The 14861-nt window shown below is 41.9% G+C and overlaps 2 protein-coding genes across 2 annotated transcripts; one reads left to right on the top strand and one right to left on the bottom strand.

The window, feature by feature from the left end:
• The first annotated feature begins 249 nt into the window (after nucleotides 1-249).
• Nucleotides 250-1898, top strand: mos (v-mos Moloney murine sarcoma viral oncogene homolog). Its single transcript, XM_030756931.1, has one exon. The coding sequence runs from the start codon at nucleotides 285-287 to the stop codon at nucleotides 1296-1298; it is 1014 nt and encodes a 337-aa protein (XP_030612791.1). The 5' UTR covers nucleotides 250-284; the 3' UTR covers nucleotides 1299-1898.
• A 2624-nt stretch (nucleotides 1899-4522) lies between these two features.
• Nucleotides 4523-14379, bottom strand: steap2 (STEAP family member 2, metalloreductase). The gene is made up of 6 exons (XM_030756724.1): nucleotides 14276-14379; nucleotides 13223-13668; nucleotides 11826-11992; nucleotides 8515-9042; nucleotides 7324-7488; nucleotides 4523-5429 (listed from the first exon to the last, which is right to left on the bottom strand). The coding sequence occupies exons 2-6, from the start codon at nucleotides 13614-13616 to the stop codon at nucleotides 5136-5138; spliced, it is 1548 nt and encodes a 515-aa protein (XP_030612584.1). The 5' UTR covers nucleotides 13617-13668; nucleotides 14276-14379; the 3' UTR covers nucleotides 4523-5135.
• Between the last annotated feature and the right edge of the window lie 482 nt (nucleotides 14380-14861).

Below are 14861 nucleotides of genomic sequence, written 5' to 3'. Positions count from 1 at the left end.
ATAAATGTTACTGTGCTTTACTAACGCTGAATTAAAAAAAGAAATAAATAAATCATCGTTTTACCCTGGTGTCCCCTACGGTACAGAGTAAACTGAGTTGAACTATCGACATAAACCCATTGACCCCAAACAGAAAGTATTACATACTCCACAACACTAAGTGGCAGTGTGGCTCCCTATGTGTGTGTGAATGACAGGGAGAGCTGAAAACCTAGAGACCACAGAGGAGCTGTTCAGTCGGCAGCAACCTCAAGGTGTCGTAGAGGTGTTCTCCACAGGATGCCATGCCTTCTCCTATTCCGGTGACCCGACTGCTGCCTAAAGACCTCTGTCCCTCTCTGGACACAGGGACCTGCAGTAGCCCGCTGACTAAGCATTCATACGGCTCTACCTTACAAGTCCCCGCTCAGCGGCTCCGTGGCAAAGTCGCCGTTCGCCTGTGGTCCTCGGTTATCCACTGGAAGCATCTGTGCTCTGTCCAGCCTGTGGGCTCGGGAGGCTTTGGTTCAGTCTACAAGGCGGAGTACTTTGGGGAGACCGTAGCTCTGAAGAAGGTCAAGAAGTGCACTAAGAATAAACTGGCATCCCAGCAGAGCTTCTGGGCCGAGCTGAATTCAGCGCACCTCCGTCACAAAAATATAGTGCGCGTCATAGCCGCCACCACCTGCGTGCCAGCAGATTTTGGAGATGAAGGCAGCATCGGGACAATACTGATGGAGTTTGTGGGAAGAAGAAATCTGCAGCAGATCATTTATGGAGGAGCGGAAGCGCTGGGAGAGGACAGGTGGGTCAGGTACTCCTCGGACATTGTACACGGCTTGAGGTTTCTGCACTCCCACAGCGTTGTGCATCTGGACATAAAACCAGCTAACGTCTTGGTGACCAGTGAAGACGTCTGCAAAATTGCGGACTTCGGCTGTTCCCTCAAATTGGACCCTGGCTATGAGGTAAGCGCCATCAGGCACCAGCCGCTCGTGGGCGGCACGTACACCCACAGAGCCCCGGAGCTGCTCAAAGGCGAGGGGGTGTCTCCTAAAGCGGATATATTTTCTTTCGGAATCACTCTGTGGCAGCTGCTCACCAGAGAGCCGCCCTACACCGGCGACAGGGAGCACGTCCTCTATGCTGTGGTGGCATACAATCTGCGGCCTTCTGTTCAGGACCATCCGGTGTTCCGGTCGGAGTCCGGGAGACAGTTTAGGGGTCTCCTGAGCCAGTGCTGGAGCGGAGAGCCCCACTGCAGACCTAGTGCCCAGGAGCTCTTGTCTTACCTGGAGCAGCTGCGATCGAAGATCTGATTTGATTTTATAAGCTCGTGCACAGGTGTACTGACAGTCTGAGTTTTAGGAATATCTTATATGTTCTCTTCTGCAGTGGCAGTTTTACGGAACCAAGTACTGGATTTGATCACCTTCGTACCCAGTGTCAGTTCAAAAATAAGTAAACCATCAAGTGCCTTTCTTCATAACGATATTTATGTTTCTGGACTTCTGTGTAGAGCGGCTGTATTCTGTTCCTATTGTTCAGGTCATCTGAGATGATGCAAACGTCTGTAGCGAAATGTCAATTTTTACATACAGTACGAAAAACGATTACAAAGTAATTAGATTGTTGCATTAAAACCAAATGTATTCTTCCTTTTAGTTGTGACCTTTTCTATTGCAGAGTAATTGTATATTTCTGCCTGATGGGCAGATCAGTCCTGTAGGATCAAGAACAAAAGCTGGTTTTGATGGATGTGTAAGTTATCTCACTAGAAGTTCCTGTCGGGAGGCAGAGCACCCATGCTGTTAGCAACAGTCCACTGTGAGAGTTCTGACATTATTTTAAAATGTTTCTTAAATGTTTTGCAAATCTGTTTTGTGTACTACATCAATACTGTAATATGTTTAAGTGTGATGGGTTTTCATTAAAAAAATTTTTTTATGCTATATGTTTCTCAGCTCTTCATAACAGAGGTTGCCAGCTTGTTGAAGGCTTAGCATCTTATAGATAATCAAGATTCCAACAAATTAAATGTGCAGCAAAGAGGAAATGGACTACTACTTATATGGTAACCCTTAAGTTCTCAAACCACTTTTTACTACAAGCCTCATTCACCCAATCACACAAATATGCTGTGTGCACACATACTTCCATAGAAGGACCCTTTAACATGCAGTCTGGACAACCTGGGAAGTGAACCACCAGCCTTCCCATTGATAGGAGACACATTCTACTTTGACAGTCACCCCATTTAAAAAAAATATGTTTGTGTGAAATAAATTTTGGACTTCTTACTAAAGTTGGGAGGTACTCTAAAAATTTTGATTGCCATGCAAACTATTCAGGTTACCAGTCTTGCATTAATCATGTGAAAGACAAATATACACAGCTTTACTTCAATGCAATGTTCACATTTTCCTTGCTATGTAAAGATTGTGAGTATAAATGAAAACTAAAGATTGTTTTATGGCCTTATGTGATAGTCCTTGTGCATTCCTTTCACTTTTCTGTACCAAACAATGTTAACTTATTTCAAGCAGTTACTCTACCTGATAATCATCTTTTTACATCTTTAATAGCTTTAAAAACAACTGAGTGCACAAGCTTGAATTTATTTAGGAGTTTACACACCCAACTAATATTTGGTTAAATGTACCTTAGCAAGTTGCACCTTGATCAGAGGTGGGCATCGACTAACTTTTGGCATAGTTCTTCTTGGCAGAACTGGTAGAGTTCTTTTAAATGAGTTGGTTGCCTGATTCAAACCCAGCATTTAAGCACAGTCCAGAAATGTCCATTAAGGGTAAGGTCGGGGCTTTGAGAAGTCCATTCCAGAAGCTTAATAGGCCATTTCTAAACAGCTGCAGATTCCTAGCTCATCAGTTCAAACATTTGCACGTAAGTTATTCAAATGTGTCACCACTGTCCACAGTGAAACAACTTTGACATCATCACGGACTGAGAGAGTGATGACCAAGAAAGAAGCCCCTGCTCCAAAATCCATGCCTTCAAGCTTGACTGAAATTTGCAGCTGCCCACATGGACAATCCAAATGCTTTCTGGAGAAAAGTGTTATGGTCAGACAAGACAAACATTGAGCTATGTGGCCACACTGTCGAGGTTTGGAAGAGTAAAGCTGAGGCTTTCAAACCTAAAAACACTGGACCAGCTGTCAGGTATGGCGGTGATAGCATCATGCTCTGGGGCTGTTTTGCTGTCAGTGGTACTGATATATTGCACAAAGTGGTTAGAATAATGTCACCTCATCTCAACAGCTAGACATTTGAAACTTAGACACAACTGGGTGTCAGTTTTTGAGTTGCACATTTCTTAGGAGACCTACAGGAAAATGATCTCAAACACATCAAAACTGGTTTTGGAATGGATAAAACAGGCGAGCATTAAGCAGATGGAAAGGCCTTCTTAAAGCAGCTTATTTTGTCTTAAAGACAAAATAAGATGCTATAAGTGGATCCAAGGATGTAGCTGGGAAATGACCAGAGCCGAACTGAAGACACACATTTAAGCGACACATTCTTTCACTAATGTATGTAGAAGCAGTCTGCATGCCTAGGTGCTTGGTTTATACACCTGTGGCCATGGAAGTGATTGGAAAACTGGAATTCAATGAGATGCGTGAGGGAATACCTTTGGCAATACAGTGTATTTGAGACAGTCTGCCCGTTTATTTACTCATCAGATTTGCAAATCATAAAAATAACTTGGATCCTGCTGAAGCTGTTTGGGAGCTGCTTAACATTTTTAGATGTTTTTGCTGAGACCTGTAAGGATAAAGGATTCGGAGCTTGCGTGTAGAAATGATGAGATTCTGATCAAAATTGTGATTTTTACCTAAAACTCATCAGACTTACTTGTTTGGCTCATAAGCCAAAGTTTATTTTGAGAATACTCTGAAGTTACCAACAAGTTGGCTTAGGTCAGCATTTGATAGAGTATACATTTTTCAGAGGGAATAATTAGATTTTGTGCAAATATTAAGTGATCATTTCTTCTTTTCTACACTTCCAAAAACACATTATTTTCCATTTTAATATCATAACTTTCGTCCATGATTAATCGGCCCCATTCTCTAATGGTGTACATGTCCTTAATTCTTACAGTAACGCTGTAATGCAAACTACCTCACAAACTCAATGAAATATAGACAGAGGGAACATTTTCTGATCCCAGCTTTCATTCAGACAGCAGAGGTCACTGCTGCTTCAACAATCAGGGAATCCTTTATCACTTAACAACAGCTGAAGGTAATCTGCTGCAGATTAGACGTGTGAAACAGGCTGTGTGGGCCTATTCACTGTATAAAAATACAAAATAGATACTATAAACTAACAGTGTGAAATTGGAAAAAAGCACAGCTGTCACAAGAATAAATCTATTAAGCTGCACACATGTTCCAGTGCCGTGTTATGTAATGATCTTTTTAGCTCACATTCATGTTAAATGTTAAATGACAAAAAATACTGTCATAATAGTTTGTAAAAGAAGAAAATCTTTAATTCATAATCAAAGCCTTAGATTGTATTGCAGAGGTAAATGCAGTACTCAGTAGTGGTGGTACTGTACTATAATCAGAACAGACAGAAAAGGACGACACAGACACACTGCAGAGTCAACACGTGAAGCATTTCATAATTACTGTCACAACAGTATTTAAAATGATATTTTCCTGCAAAATTGTCAAAGATACTACAGTTCAGACTCTTACCTTTATACAGATGAAAAGATCACCCCGAGAATGCCTCATTTTAAAACTGACCTGCATACTATCAAAGTTATTTGCCATGTGACATCCTCTTTAGGGCCACAGAAGATGACAAAAGGCTTTTCTCAGAGGGTTTTTTTACCGTTATCAGTAAAATTGGAGTTCCCCTTTAAAGTAATGAAGAAAACACAGAGGAATTGAGTATTGATGAAATACTACAGGAAAAACATCAACTGGTATCATTTTAACAAACAGATCACACCATAGTGAACAGCAACACGTACACAGGTACATAATTAACCTGTCAGCAGAAACTGGTTACAGTAACCAAGAATATATGTCCTTTTAATTAGAATCACAAGAATAAACAGTCTTCATTTGTTTCAATAACACAGCTAACTGTAGCAATAAAGGAGCAGGCAGTTGATCACATGATAGTGACTCTCTCAGGTGAAATGTGGGCAGCTGAGCCCACTGGCTCCATGCGCTTGCACTTATACTGACTGCTTTCCTGGCCCCTGTGGATCTGGTGGAGCTTGCGGGACACACAGGGGAGCAGCATCAGCACCTTTCCCATTATGACGCACACCGGGAGTGCCAAGGCCACAACAAAGCTGGGGGGCAGGTAGAAACGATAGGCCTCCTCCTCAAAGGCTCGTTTCCAGCCAAACAACAGCCCATGTAAGGTTGCGATGAGCAGGGCAATGTAGCCCAGAGTGGACTGAAGTAAAGACAGAAACACTCATCATCTTACATACAGTGACTTGTTGTGATCACATAACATGACAGCAAAACCAATGAGTCAGACACACAACTGTCCTTAACTTTTTCATGTTCAATAGTGTGCAGAAGACACCACCTGCTACCACCTGTGTGTTTTTAAGTAAAGACACTGTGTGAGGTGAAAGGGACTCATGAATGCTGGTGTTCTAGAAGTTTGTGCAGTTTGGCTGCTGCTTTTACTTACTCACAATTGTGGCCACCCGCTGTGGCTATAACACACAGTCACTGCTGCTGTGTAGAGGCGATTAAGGACAATACAAGAGCTTGAAAAACAAAAAACAAAAAATGCCACTTTAACAGGGCAGCGGCACATCTGCACCTAAAGGATAAAGTCACTCTTTTGAGGATGCCAAAGTTCACATTTTGGACCAAAAAGACAGATCGTTTTGAAACAATAGTAACCGTCTATGTCCACTGTGAACGACCATCATTGAACAGAGGTGGTGGCTTGTGACACCAGCTGTCAGCCACCTGCAATGCAGTCTTGAGATCCCTTTCCAGGCACCTCAACCCCCACTCACACCTTACTTCACATGATCTCAATAGGTCGCATGATAAGGTCGGCCAAGGTCTCACACCCCTGGTGTTTTTTTGTTTTGTTTTGGGTTTTTTTCACATTTTAGCTCATGTGATGACATAATTAATAGTGGGTCAACGACCACCTCCAAAGGGGACAACCCCCACTAGGGTTTAAATACCTGGGACTCTCCACCATTTGGTTTTAGAACTAAAGAAGCCTCTTGGATGACAGGTGAAGCATCTTCAAAAAGGTTAAACAAGTCCAATCACCTTTCTTTTCAAGCTCTTCAAATCTGCCACGCAATCAAAGAAATAAATTCAGTGCATCCGCTGTTGTCCAAACAGGACTGATGTTATTTATGGCTCTGAAGTGTGTGATGAAGAAATGGTTTCCTCAGGGCAATCAAGAGCCACTGAACATGATCAATAAAGCATTATCAATGTTCATACAACTTGAATGAAACTGTTACAATATTTTGCTGAGAATTTTTTTCATTTACCCTTCTACAATGGATCATCTTTTCAGATGTGAGTAAATTAGCCGTTCCCATAAAGGAATGGTTAATCACCACATCTGGTGATTTGGCTCCTTGTGATATTTTGCTTAAAGCACTTGTCTACATGTGGCCATAAAGGTCAGAGTAACTTGATTATTTCTTAGGTTAGCTTCTCCAGTGTGAACTTGAATGGCATCTCTATTACTTCACACCTGCCCATCTGAGCTAGATGGGCAGGTGTGAAGTCATATAAAAGACACGCTGCTTGAGAATAACTTTAAATACACCTTTACAACACATTTATCCATGTTTAACCTTTTTCTCCTAAAACCAAGACTACAACATAAAACATTTACGCATGTCTGAGTCTTTTAGGGTGAATTTACAGTGAACTCTGATTGTCAAAGAAAGCGACGAGCATTATTCGGCTCACATTCATGATGTATCTTAATCTTAATCTGTGTACTTTTCTACTGAAAACTGCTGTTGGGTCCCTGATGACCCTTGATATTAGTCTGACACAGATGTTGATGTTTGCTCTCTGATTGAGGATCATGGTGAAGTCAGGAGTGCCAGGAGTGATGACACTATTCTCAACAAGACTACCTTAGAAGTCACAGCAGGCCGGCGGGTTTCAGGTACACCTCTAGACTTTTATAGGTGCAATCACAGGGTGTTTGATCACACCTTGTTTCATTACACACCACAACTTTTGTGTATACTAGGCTGCTCTGTCCTTAGTCAGCATCTTCTCCAAAGAGGAGAGGAGGAAAGGCACACTATCTGACTTGAAAAGCTCATGGATTGTGTTGGTACCTGTATGAAGCTGAATTCTCTCCAGCTGAGTGTGCTGTGGACAGAGGGGATGGAGGTGAGGGCCAGGAGAGACAGTAGCCCAAGACTCATGATCCCAAAGGACACATACATCTCCACCCTCCACACCTCCTCTTCATTCCATGTATTCTCCATGTTAGAGTGGACCTGTCATCACAGAAGAAGATGGAATCCATCCGTTATTATAATTCAGTTCTAACACTAACTCTGACCTCTATGTTTGATTTGCAAGAAGAGCCGCAGCAAATCTGATGCCTGACCCATATTTGCTGTCTGGTCATTTGAATAAACACAATCATTTGAAATATGCAACAAAAATGATATAGTAATACAATCAAAGAGCTGTAATAAAACCTGACCCAGCTTAAAGCATGCATAATGCCAGTGCACTGTATATAATATGCTTTGAAGTTTATATTCTCAGTAGTAACAGCAGCATACGTAATGCAGTTATGTATATGACTATGACTATATGGTTAAAGTCATATCTGCTGACACCCTGTGTAATGTCTGTCGATTATGTTCAGTATGTGTCTATTTTGGAGTTTTGGGCTATTTTTAGTGATTCACCAGCCACATGACATGTAAGCCTTTTTACATTGTTGCCAATCAGCTATCAGATTTGAAAAAATGGTTCCAATACAGTGCATGCACTAAAAAGTGAGCCTGGCATTTTATACATTAGTACATTCTGGCTCTCCATTAACGATGGATATCAGTCTCTGATCATTTTGTATCAGTTTAATAGAGAGGTTAGACACCTTAGACCTCTGCCAAGCATCTTTTCTTATTGTGTACACAAATGGAAATGTTAAAATCAAACCTCACATATTTTTTAGACTAACTCAGATGCAGGAAACATTTCCTGACAACACTGTGCCAACATCCACCTCATACTTCAGTGCTGCTGGTTACAGTGCAGGATGCTGGTGAGAATAGGCTTTAGTTTCATGTTTCAAACTTTACTGTGGTGATAAGAATCTAGCTGTGTCCTTCTCAGCTTTAAAGTATATTTGAAGGTAAGACTTTTCTGATGATGCCAGTCTTTTGCTAACATATGACTATAAAATCAAAGGCAAAATATGATATTAATCTTTTCTTTATAACAGTGCCAAACTACTCTTTTAATGTTGATTAAAACTATGTGTGGAAAGCCAGATTTGTCCCACTGACCTGTTGATAGGCAGTGTTAAGCAGCAGGTACCTCTCAGATCTTCTCAGGGGCAGGCAGACACTGTAGAGAACATGGATAGCAGCCAGGAAAAAACTGAGGAGACCCAGCTGTTTCCGGCTCTGCAGCCAGCCTTCCAGCCAGTGTGGGAAATGCCTGTACTTGGTACCATAGTAGAGTTGGTGTGCAGCTGCTAACTGCCCTGCCAGGTACACCAGGGCCAAGAGAGTGATGGCAACAGTAGGCAGTGTCCGATTCACTATCTCTATTGGGATCTTGTAAAAGTCACTCTGCTTGTATTTCACATATGGGTGAATTATATCTCTAACAAAAGAGTAAGCAAAAAAGAAGATGGAGAGGGCCACAGCAGCAAGGACAGGGCCCTTCCAGCCAGGGAATAATTGGATAGGTATGTTCTCAATATCACGGGAAGACGACAGAGTGCCCATATCCACTGGCTGGAAGTTGAGCTGCCGGGCTAATTCCACAATCAGCTGTCTGGCTTCTACTGAGTCACTGCAGATGAACACCTATAGGAGAAAGTGAAGGACTGATTAGAAGTGTGGTGAAAACAACAAGGATTGAGTGAACAGCACGGGGATGGGTGAAACATATCAGTGTGATTCTGTGTGGAATATTCTGTAAGATGAATGTTTTGATTGCAGCCCCAGAATTGCATGTTTTCTTATATCTCAGGAGTATCAGTAATAGTTTCATCAGAAAAGCTAGATATGCAAGAGTGATATAATGTTTTTATGTCTTCTTACACTGAATGCTTTAATGCATTTTTCTCCTCACTGAGTAAGTCATCCCATGAAGGCTATTCGGAATGCTGCCACTAGACTACGTCCCGAGTCAAACGGTTATTTATGTCTCTTCACTGATTTACTGTCATGTTCAGGTTTAAATTACATACAGAATATAATACAGTCAGGTTTATGTGCATGTGGCTGATGATCTCTTTCTTTCACCATATTACTATAGCTTGCTTGCTTAGGTTTAACACACTACCCCAAGAACATGCAGTGACAGCTTGTCAGTTTGTGGTACCTGACCTGTGGATAATTTTAAAAGTTAGCGAAAGTCACACGTTTTGAGACACAGATTTTGTTGATATTAATACGCCACATCTTCCTTTTGTAATTTACATTTGAAGTCTGAATCCTTGCACTGCTTTAACCCCAGTAAAAGTAGTTCACTATGTATTTTGCAGTTTTTATTGCAAAATCTGTTTTTCCTTTTAATTCTCTTTTAATTTATTTTTTTAAAGCCTGTCATGGCTGGCAGTTTTTGCAATCAGAATCATGATCCAAATGCACTGTTGTGCCAAACATATTTGCTTGTAATTTCTCGATTCCTTTAATTCCACTTTTCTTTCACGTTTTGGTCTGTGTTAAATTTATGTGCTTTTGTTTCTCAGTCGTTTATTTCATGGTAGTTTCAAGAACTTGACAAAGGCGACTAGACTTTTTTCAAGACATTTCACCTCTCATCCTAGAGACTTCTGCAGTTCTAAACCCAAAAGGGGGAGAGTCCCAGGTATATAAACCCTAGTCGGGGTTTTCCCCTTTGGAAGTGGTCTTTGGTTCAATATTAATCTATTAATCATGTGCATCATCACATGAGCCAAGGTATGAAAAAAAGACGTGGATTTCATCCAGGGGTTTGGGTGAAACCATGCAGCCTATTGAGGTGACCTGAAGTAAATTGTGAGTAGGAGTTAAAGTGCCTGGGAAGGGATCTCAAGACTTCATTGTAGGTGGCTGACAGTTGGTTCAATGATGGTTGTTTGCAGTGGATACAGATGGCTTCTTGTACTCTTTACTTTTTAGGAGAATTTTCTCCAAGCATGAGATCCCAGTATAGTTCAGACCGAGTCACAGTCTGAGACAAAAACTGGTTCATCCCAATGACAAAATTCCCAAGCACAAGCTGAGCAACATAATGTATGCTGTGGAGTGCAGTGAGGAGCATTAGAACCTCTCCACTGGAGAAACCAAACAGCCACTCTACCACGGCATGTTGCAACATAGAAGAGCCAACTCAGCAGGACAAGACTCAGCTGTACATGTGCACCTAAAGGATAAAGGACGTTCTTTCAAGGATGCCACAAAAAACAAGTTCAGTTGCTTTTTTCAAGCTCTTGAGACTTTTCTTTCAAACTACCCTGTCACTTAAATTATTGACATAATAGGTGGATATAAAACAATACCATCAGTTTGAGATTAGTCATGTGTGTGAAGTGCAGTGTACTTTGCTGTGGTCTGATGGGGGAGCAGCGTTGGAGTTGGTGACACCAACAGATTGGATCCAATTATTTGAAAGGCTGGCTCTTTGATGCTGCAAAGTGGACACTGAGACTATAAAGCAGAGAGGTGGTCAATGAACAGACTGTTCTCTCATGCTAACCATTTATTTCAACTTGTACTATTACACATTTAACACACATTAAGCTACTTTGTTACACTGCAATATCCACAACACTTTGCACTGTTACACTTAGCCACTACATTTAGCAAGCCATTCGAAATACTGTTTTTACTTTATTAATGTTGGAATATTTTATATAGGGTACAAATGTGGATTAGCCCTTTAAGCTTGTTACCAAGCCATGCCTCCTTGGAACAATGTGTCACAGTTTGTTTATGAGCTGGGAACAGTTAAATAATGAAAGAGATACTGCCCTCTCAGTCGTACAAAGAAGATGGAACTTCCGCTAGCAGATAGCTGGGGGATTATTTCTGGAATTATTTTAGTCAGGAGCTCTATTGTTTCTGTGTGAAAATTAATTTGCTCTGGCCAGCTCACTAGGATTTTTTCATCTTCCTGTTGGAAAGCACAGTGCACACAACAATCTAGCATACTCTAAGTGACAACATTTGAACATGAATGTTCATTCTTGACCTTTGGTCCAGAAATTTGAGCCAATAATTTTAACTCAGCACTGAACTGCAGCCTTTTTTGGAATTTTTGAGGCCTTAATCAGTGGAAGAGTTTGCTCCATCATCACAGCAGAAGTTTCACATCTGGACCTTCACTAACATGACCACATGTGGTAGTATATGTGTGTGGCTGTTCAGAAATGCCCTCTAGTGTCAGGTATGAATGTGAAAGTTAGAGATATTTTGGTCTAATTTTCTGACACCTGGTGCTCTCCTTCATCCTGTATCCTTGCTGTCTTACAGACAAGACTCCTGTCACCCCTTCTACCCACAGGCTCTCAGACATACACACTGTTTGTTTTTTAAGTTTGCCAAAAGCCAGTAAAGTCTCCAAAAATGCAGGCATTGTTTCAGTTTTTGTTTTATTGTACCTGTGTGCTGGCATCTTTAGGGCAGCTTTGTTGCATGGCCCAGGCTGAAATGACATTGAAGCCTTTGACCACAATGGAGTCTGGCAGTAGTGAAGCCAGATATTCAGCGTTGGACTCTGGATACTGGTTCACTCGCTTATTGTTACTCACATCCACCAGGATCTTCCCTGCAAAACGAACAGACATCAGACAAACCAAAGACCATCCTGCACTGGTGATAATGCCAGTGATTTCTTGGTGTGCTGCTACTAGACTGTGATTCACCGTTATATTTATACCATTAGGCAGAATGACACCTGTCCTGCTGTGACTGGTCATTACATGATCTTTATAAAAACTCACCCATCCACCTAAATATTTCACTGTCTGGAAATTTGCTTTTTTAAATTTTGGGCTATAGCTAGTCGCCATTTAAAAATACAAAAAATGTCTAATCTCAGATTGGGCACAAGCAGAGAGCTCTGCCAAGATCATCATGATTCAGTTCACCTCTTGTTGCTAATTAGTGATTTTGTCATTTAGAATTAGCAACTTGAAAATTTGCTAATCCCAAGTTTCTCTTTTCTTTTCTTGCCAAAGCCTGGAATCCACAAAATAATCACAGAAAGTAACTGCTCTGCAACAGAGCACAGCAACTGCACAACATGGAGAACCAGGAACAAATCTGTTGCTTCAACAGGACTGATGCAGTCCTGTGAAAAATTAAGTGTACCCTTACAGCTTTCATTGGAATTCAGACTGTAAGTAGCATCCAGGTGCTGCTAATCAAATCCAGTTAATTAGCAAGTGTGACCACCTCTTTACAAGCAGAAATTTTAGCGGTTTGCAGCTCTGGAGCATTTAGGTACGTGTTAACATAAAGCCCCAATCCTTCCAATAGGTAAAGACTGGATGATCTGTTATGGCAGGCAAAAATTCTTACTGTGTGAATGCAGCATTCACACAGTGGTTCCATGCCCAGCCCTTCCAGTCTGCATGTGTGTGTGCACTTAGATTGTGCCTCATGTATCAACTGAAATGTGAGTGTGTGTGATAGTTAGAAAGTTAGAAAGAAATAAAGTGCTGTGTGTGCGTGTGAATGAGTGAAAAAGTGTTTGTTGTAAAAAAGTACTCCGAGTGCTGAGTTAGACTAGAAAAGCTCTATATAAGTACCAGTGCATTTACCCTTTAATGTGTAAGAATTGCACCAGCCTCTCAGACTACACTGTCCTTTAAAAGACTATTCTTAAATTTGAGCCCTTTTAATAATAATCCCGCCGGCCACCTTCCTGTTTTGTGCAATAATACAATGATCTCGAGATAAAAAGGTGCTGCATGTTGCCACTCAAGTGCACGATTATATGAAGGGTGAAAGTGATGTGTAAGGAAGTTCTTGTTTGTGTATGTGTGATATGTACCTTCCAGTAGGTGTTTGAGGTCCCACAGAACAGAATAGTGCTCACGGCGGATTGCCAGGAACACAATGCTAGCTTTACTGACTGCGTCTTCATGGTGTGTCACATCCACCACATGTGGAAATGAATGGGCAGCTACTTTGGGATGGCGGCTGCCCACCACCACATGGAAGCCACAGCGTAGCAGGCGAATGGTCAGGCACTTGGAGAAGTCACCTGATCCCAGGATGGCCACAGTGGGCTGAGCAGGCAGACAGCAACTTCCTGCATCTGCAAATCGATTCTTCATACCATTGGCCAGCAAGTGGGCCTGGGCATGGTGGAGGTGTTGAGAGGATGAAGAGGCTGTTAGGAACAGAGGGCTCCTGTTTCCACCCATCATAGAGATAGAGTCCATCCTTTCTCCCTGACACTTCTGCAGTTTTCTGCTTATAATGTTTTCAGTTGGCCTAAAGGAAATAAGCAGGAGCAAAGCTAATGAGGGTTATTGCTACATATTACTGCACCACAATTTCTAAGATCTATCTTAAAACAGTCAGATGTCCCCTTAAACACTAAATGGATGTGGATTCCGTCACTCACTGCATACACCTGAGGATCCTAAGTACAATTTTTAATACATTTAGCACATTTGTCCCACATTTTTTTGGGGGGGCTAAAGAAAAGCTCGGGGTTTCCAAGCCGTCAACATCAGAGCAGCCATTAATTGTTTTCTATCGTTTCAGCAGCAGGATATTTAATTTCCCGTGTAACATATTCATTCATGAATGCATAGGCTCATATATGTGCGTCTGTATGTTGACGATATGGAGAACTGTTAAGTTCGAGCCCTGTGCTGACCTACACCAGCTACCCCGTTATCTGTTATAACTGCGCGCTGAACCGATCAGAGAACATCAAGTCTTCTCGCGACCTTCTGTCTGCAAAGACAGTGGTCTCGTGAAGGACGCGGTCGCGCGTGGGCTCGTGCAGCAGCCCGTGTGCACCTGTAGCGTTGCAGCATTCTACCAAGACATCATGGAACACACGCTGCATGATAACATGTTACCTACTTACCATCGAGACTCGCAGGGTGACGCTGTTGAAGGAGGGAGACCAGCTGCTAGCTGTCCATCCTGAGCCTACTGCTGCTCAACCTCTGCTGCCTCAGTATATGCTGCCTTCACGTCCACTGGCGAAGTTAGGATATACCAGCTTCCGTCCTAAAATGTGTAGTTTGCAGACTTCAGTGTGCCTTTTTTTAATGTTGTCTTTAATAAAAATAAATAAATAAATAAAACACAGAGCAGTTCCTTTTTATTTACATTGCACCAATTCACAACAGAAATCTCTGAGATAAAGAGAACAGCTCTGATCTGCCTGTCAATCTCCCACTCCTTTCTCCCGTCACTTGTGAAGAAGACCCTGAGATACTTAAAATCCTCTGCCTGGGTCAGCAACTCATCCCTGAGCTGGAGTGGGCACTCTACCCATTTCTGGCTGAGGACCATGGCCTCAGGTGCTAACTCCAGCCATTTCAGCTGGAGGCCACCACCTGATGAAGCCAACAGGACCACATCATCCACAAAAAGCAGATGAGAGGCCACCAAGGTGGATGCCTTCCGCCACTTGGCTATGCCTAAAAATTCTGTCCATAAAAATT

Source organism: Archocentrus centrarchus, chromosome 20, assembly GCF_007364275.1.
Source record: "Archocentrus centrarchus isolate MPI-CPG fArcCen1 chromosome 20, fArcCen1, whole genome shotgun sequence".
Taxonomy (NCBI): domain Eukaryota; kingdom Metazoa; phylum Chordata; class Actinopteri; order Cichliformes; family Cichlidae; genus Archocentrus; species Archocentrus centrarchus.
Note: the sequence above shows the minus strand (reverse complement) of the source record. Positions and strands in the feature narration are given on the sequence as shown.

Excerpts from the sequence above, each read along its gene's own strand:
- mos (XM_030756931.1), top strand. The coding sequence starts at position 285 with ATGCCTTCTCCTATTCCGGTGACCCGACTGCTGCCTAAAGACCTCTGT.
- steap2 (XM_030756724.1), bottom strand. The coding sequence starts at position 13,616 with ATGGACTCTATCTCTATGATGGGTGGAAACAGGAGCCCTCTGTTCCTA. Across the intron at positions 11,993-13,222 it reads CCTCAAACACCTACTGGAAG|GGAAGATCCTGGTGGATGTG; the intron begins GTACATATCACA and ends TTCGTTTTGCAG. Across the intron at positions 9,043-11,825 it reads CTAAAGATGCCAGCACACAG|GTGTTCATCTGCAGTGACTC; the intron begins GTACAATAAAAC and ends TTTCTCCTATAG.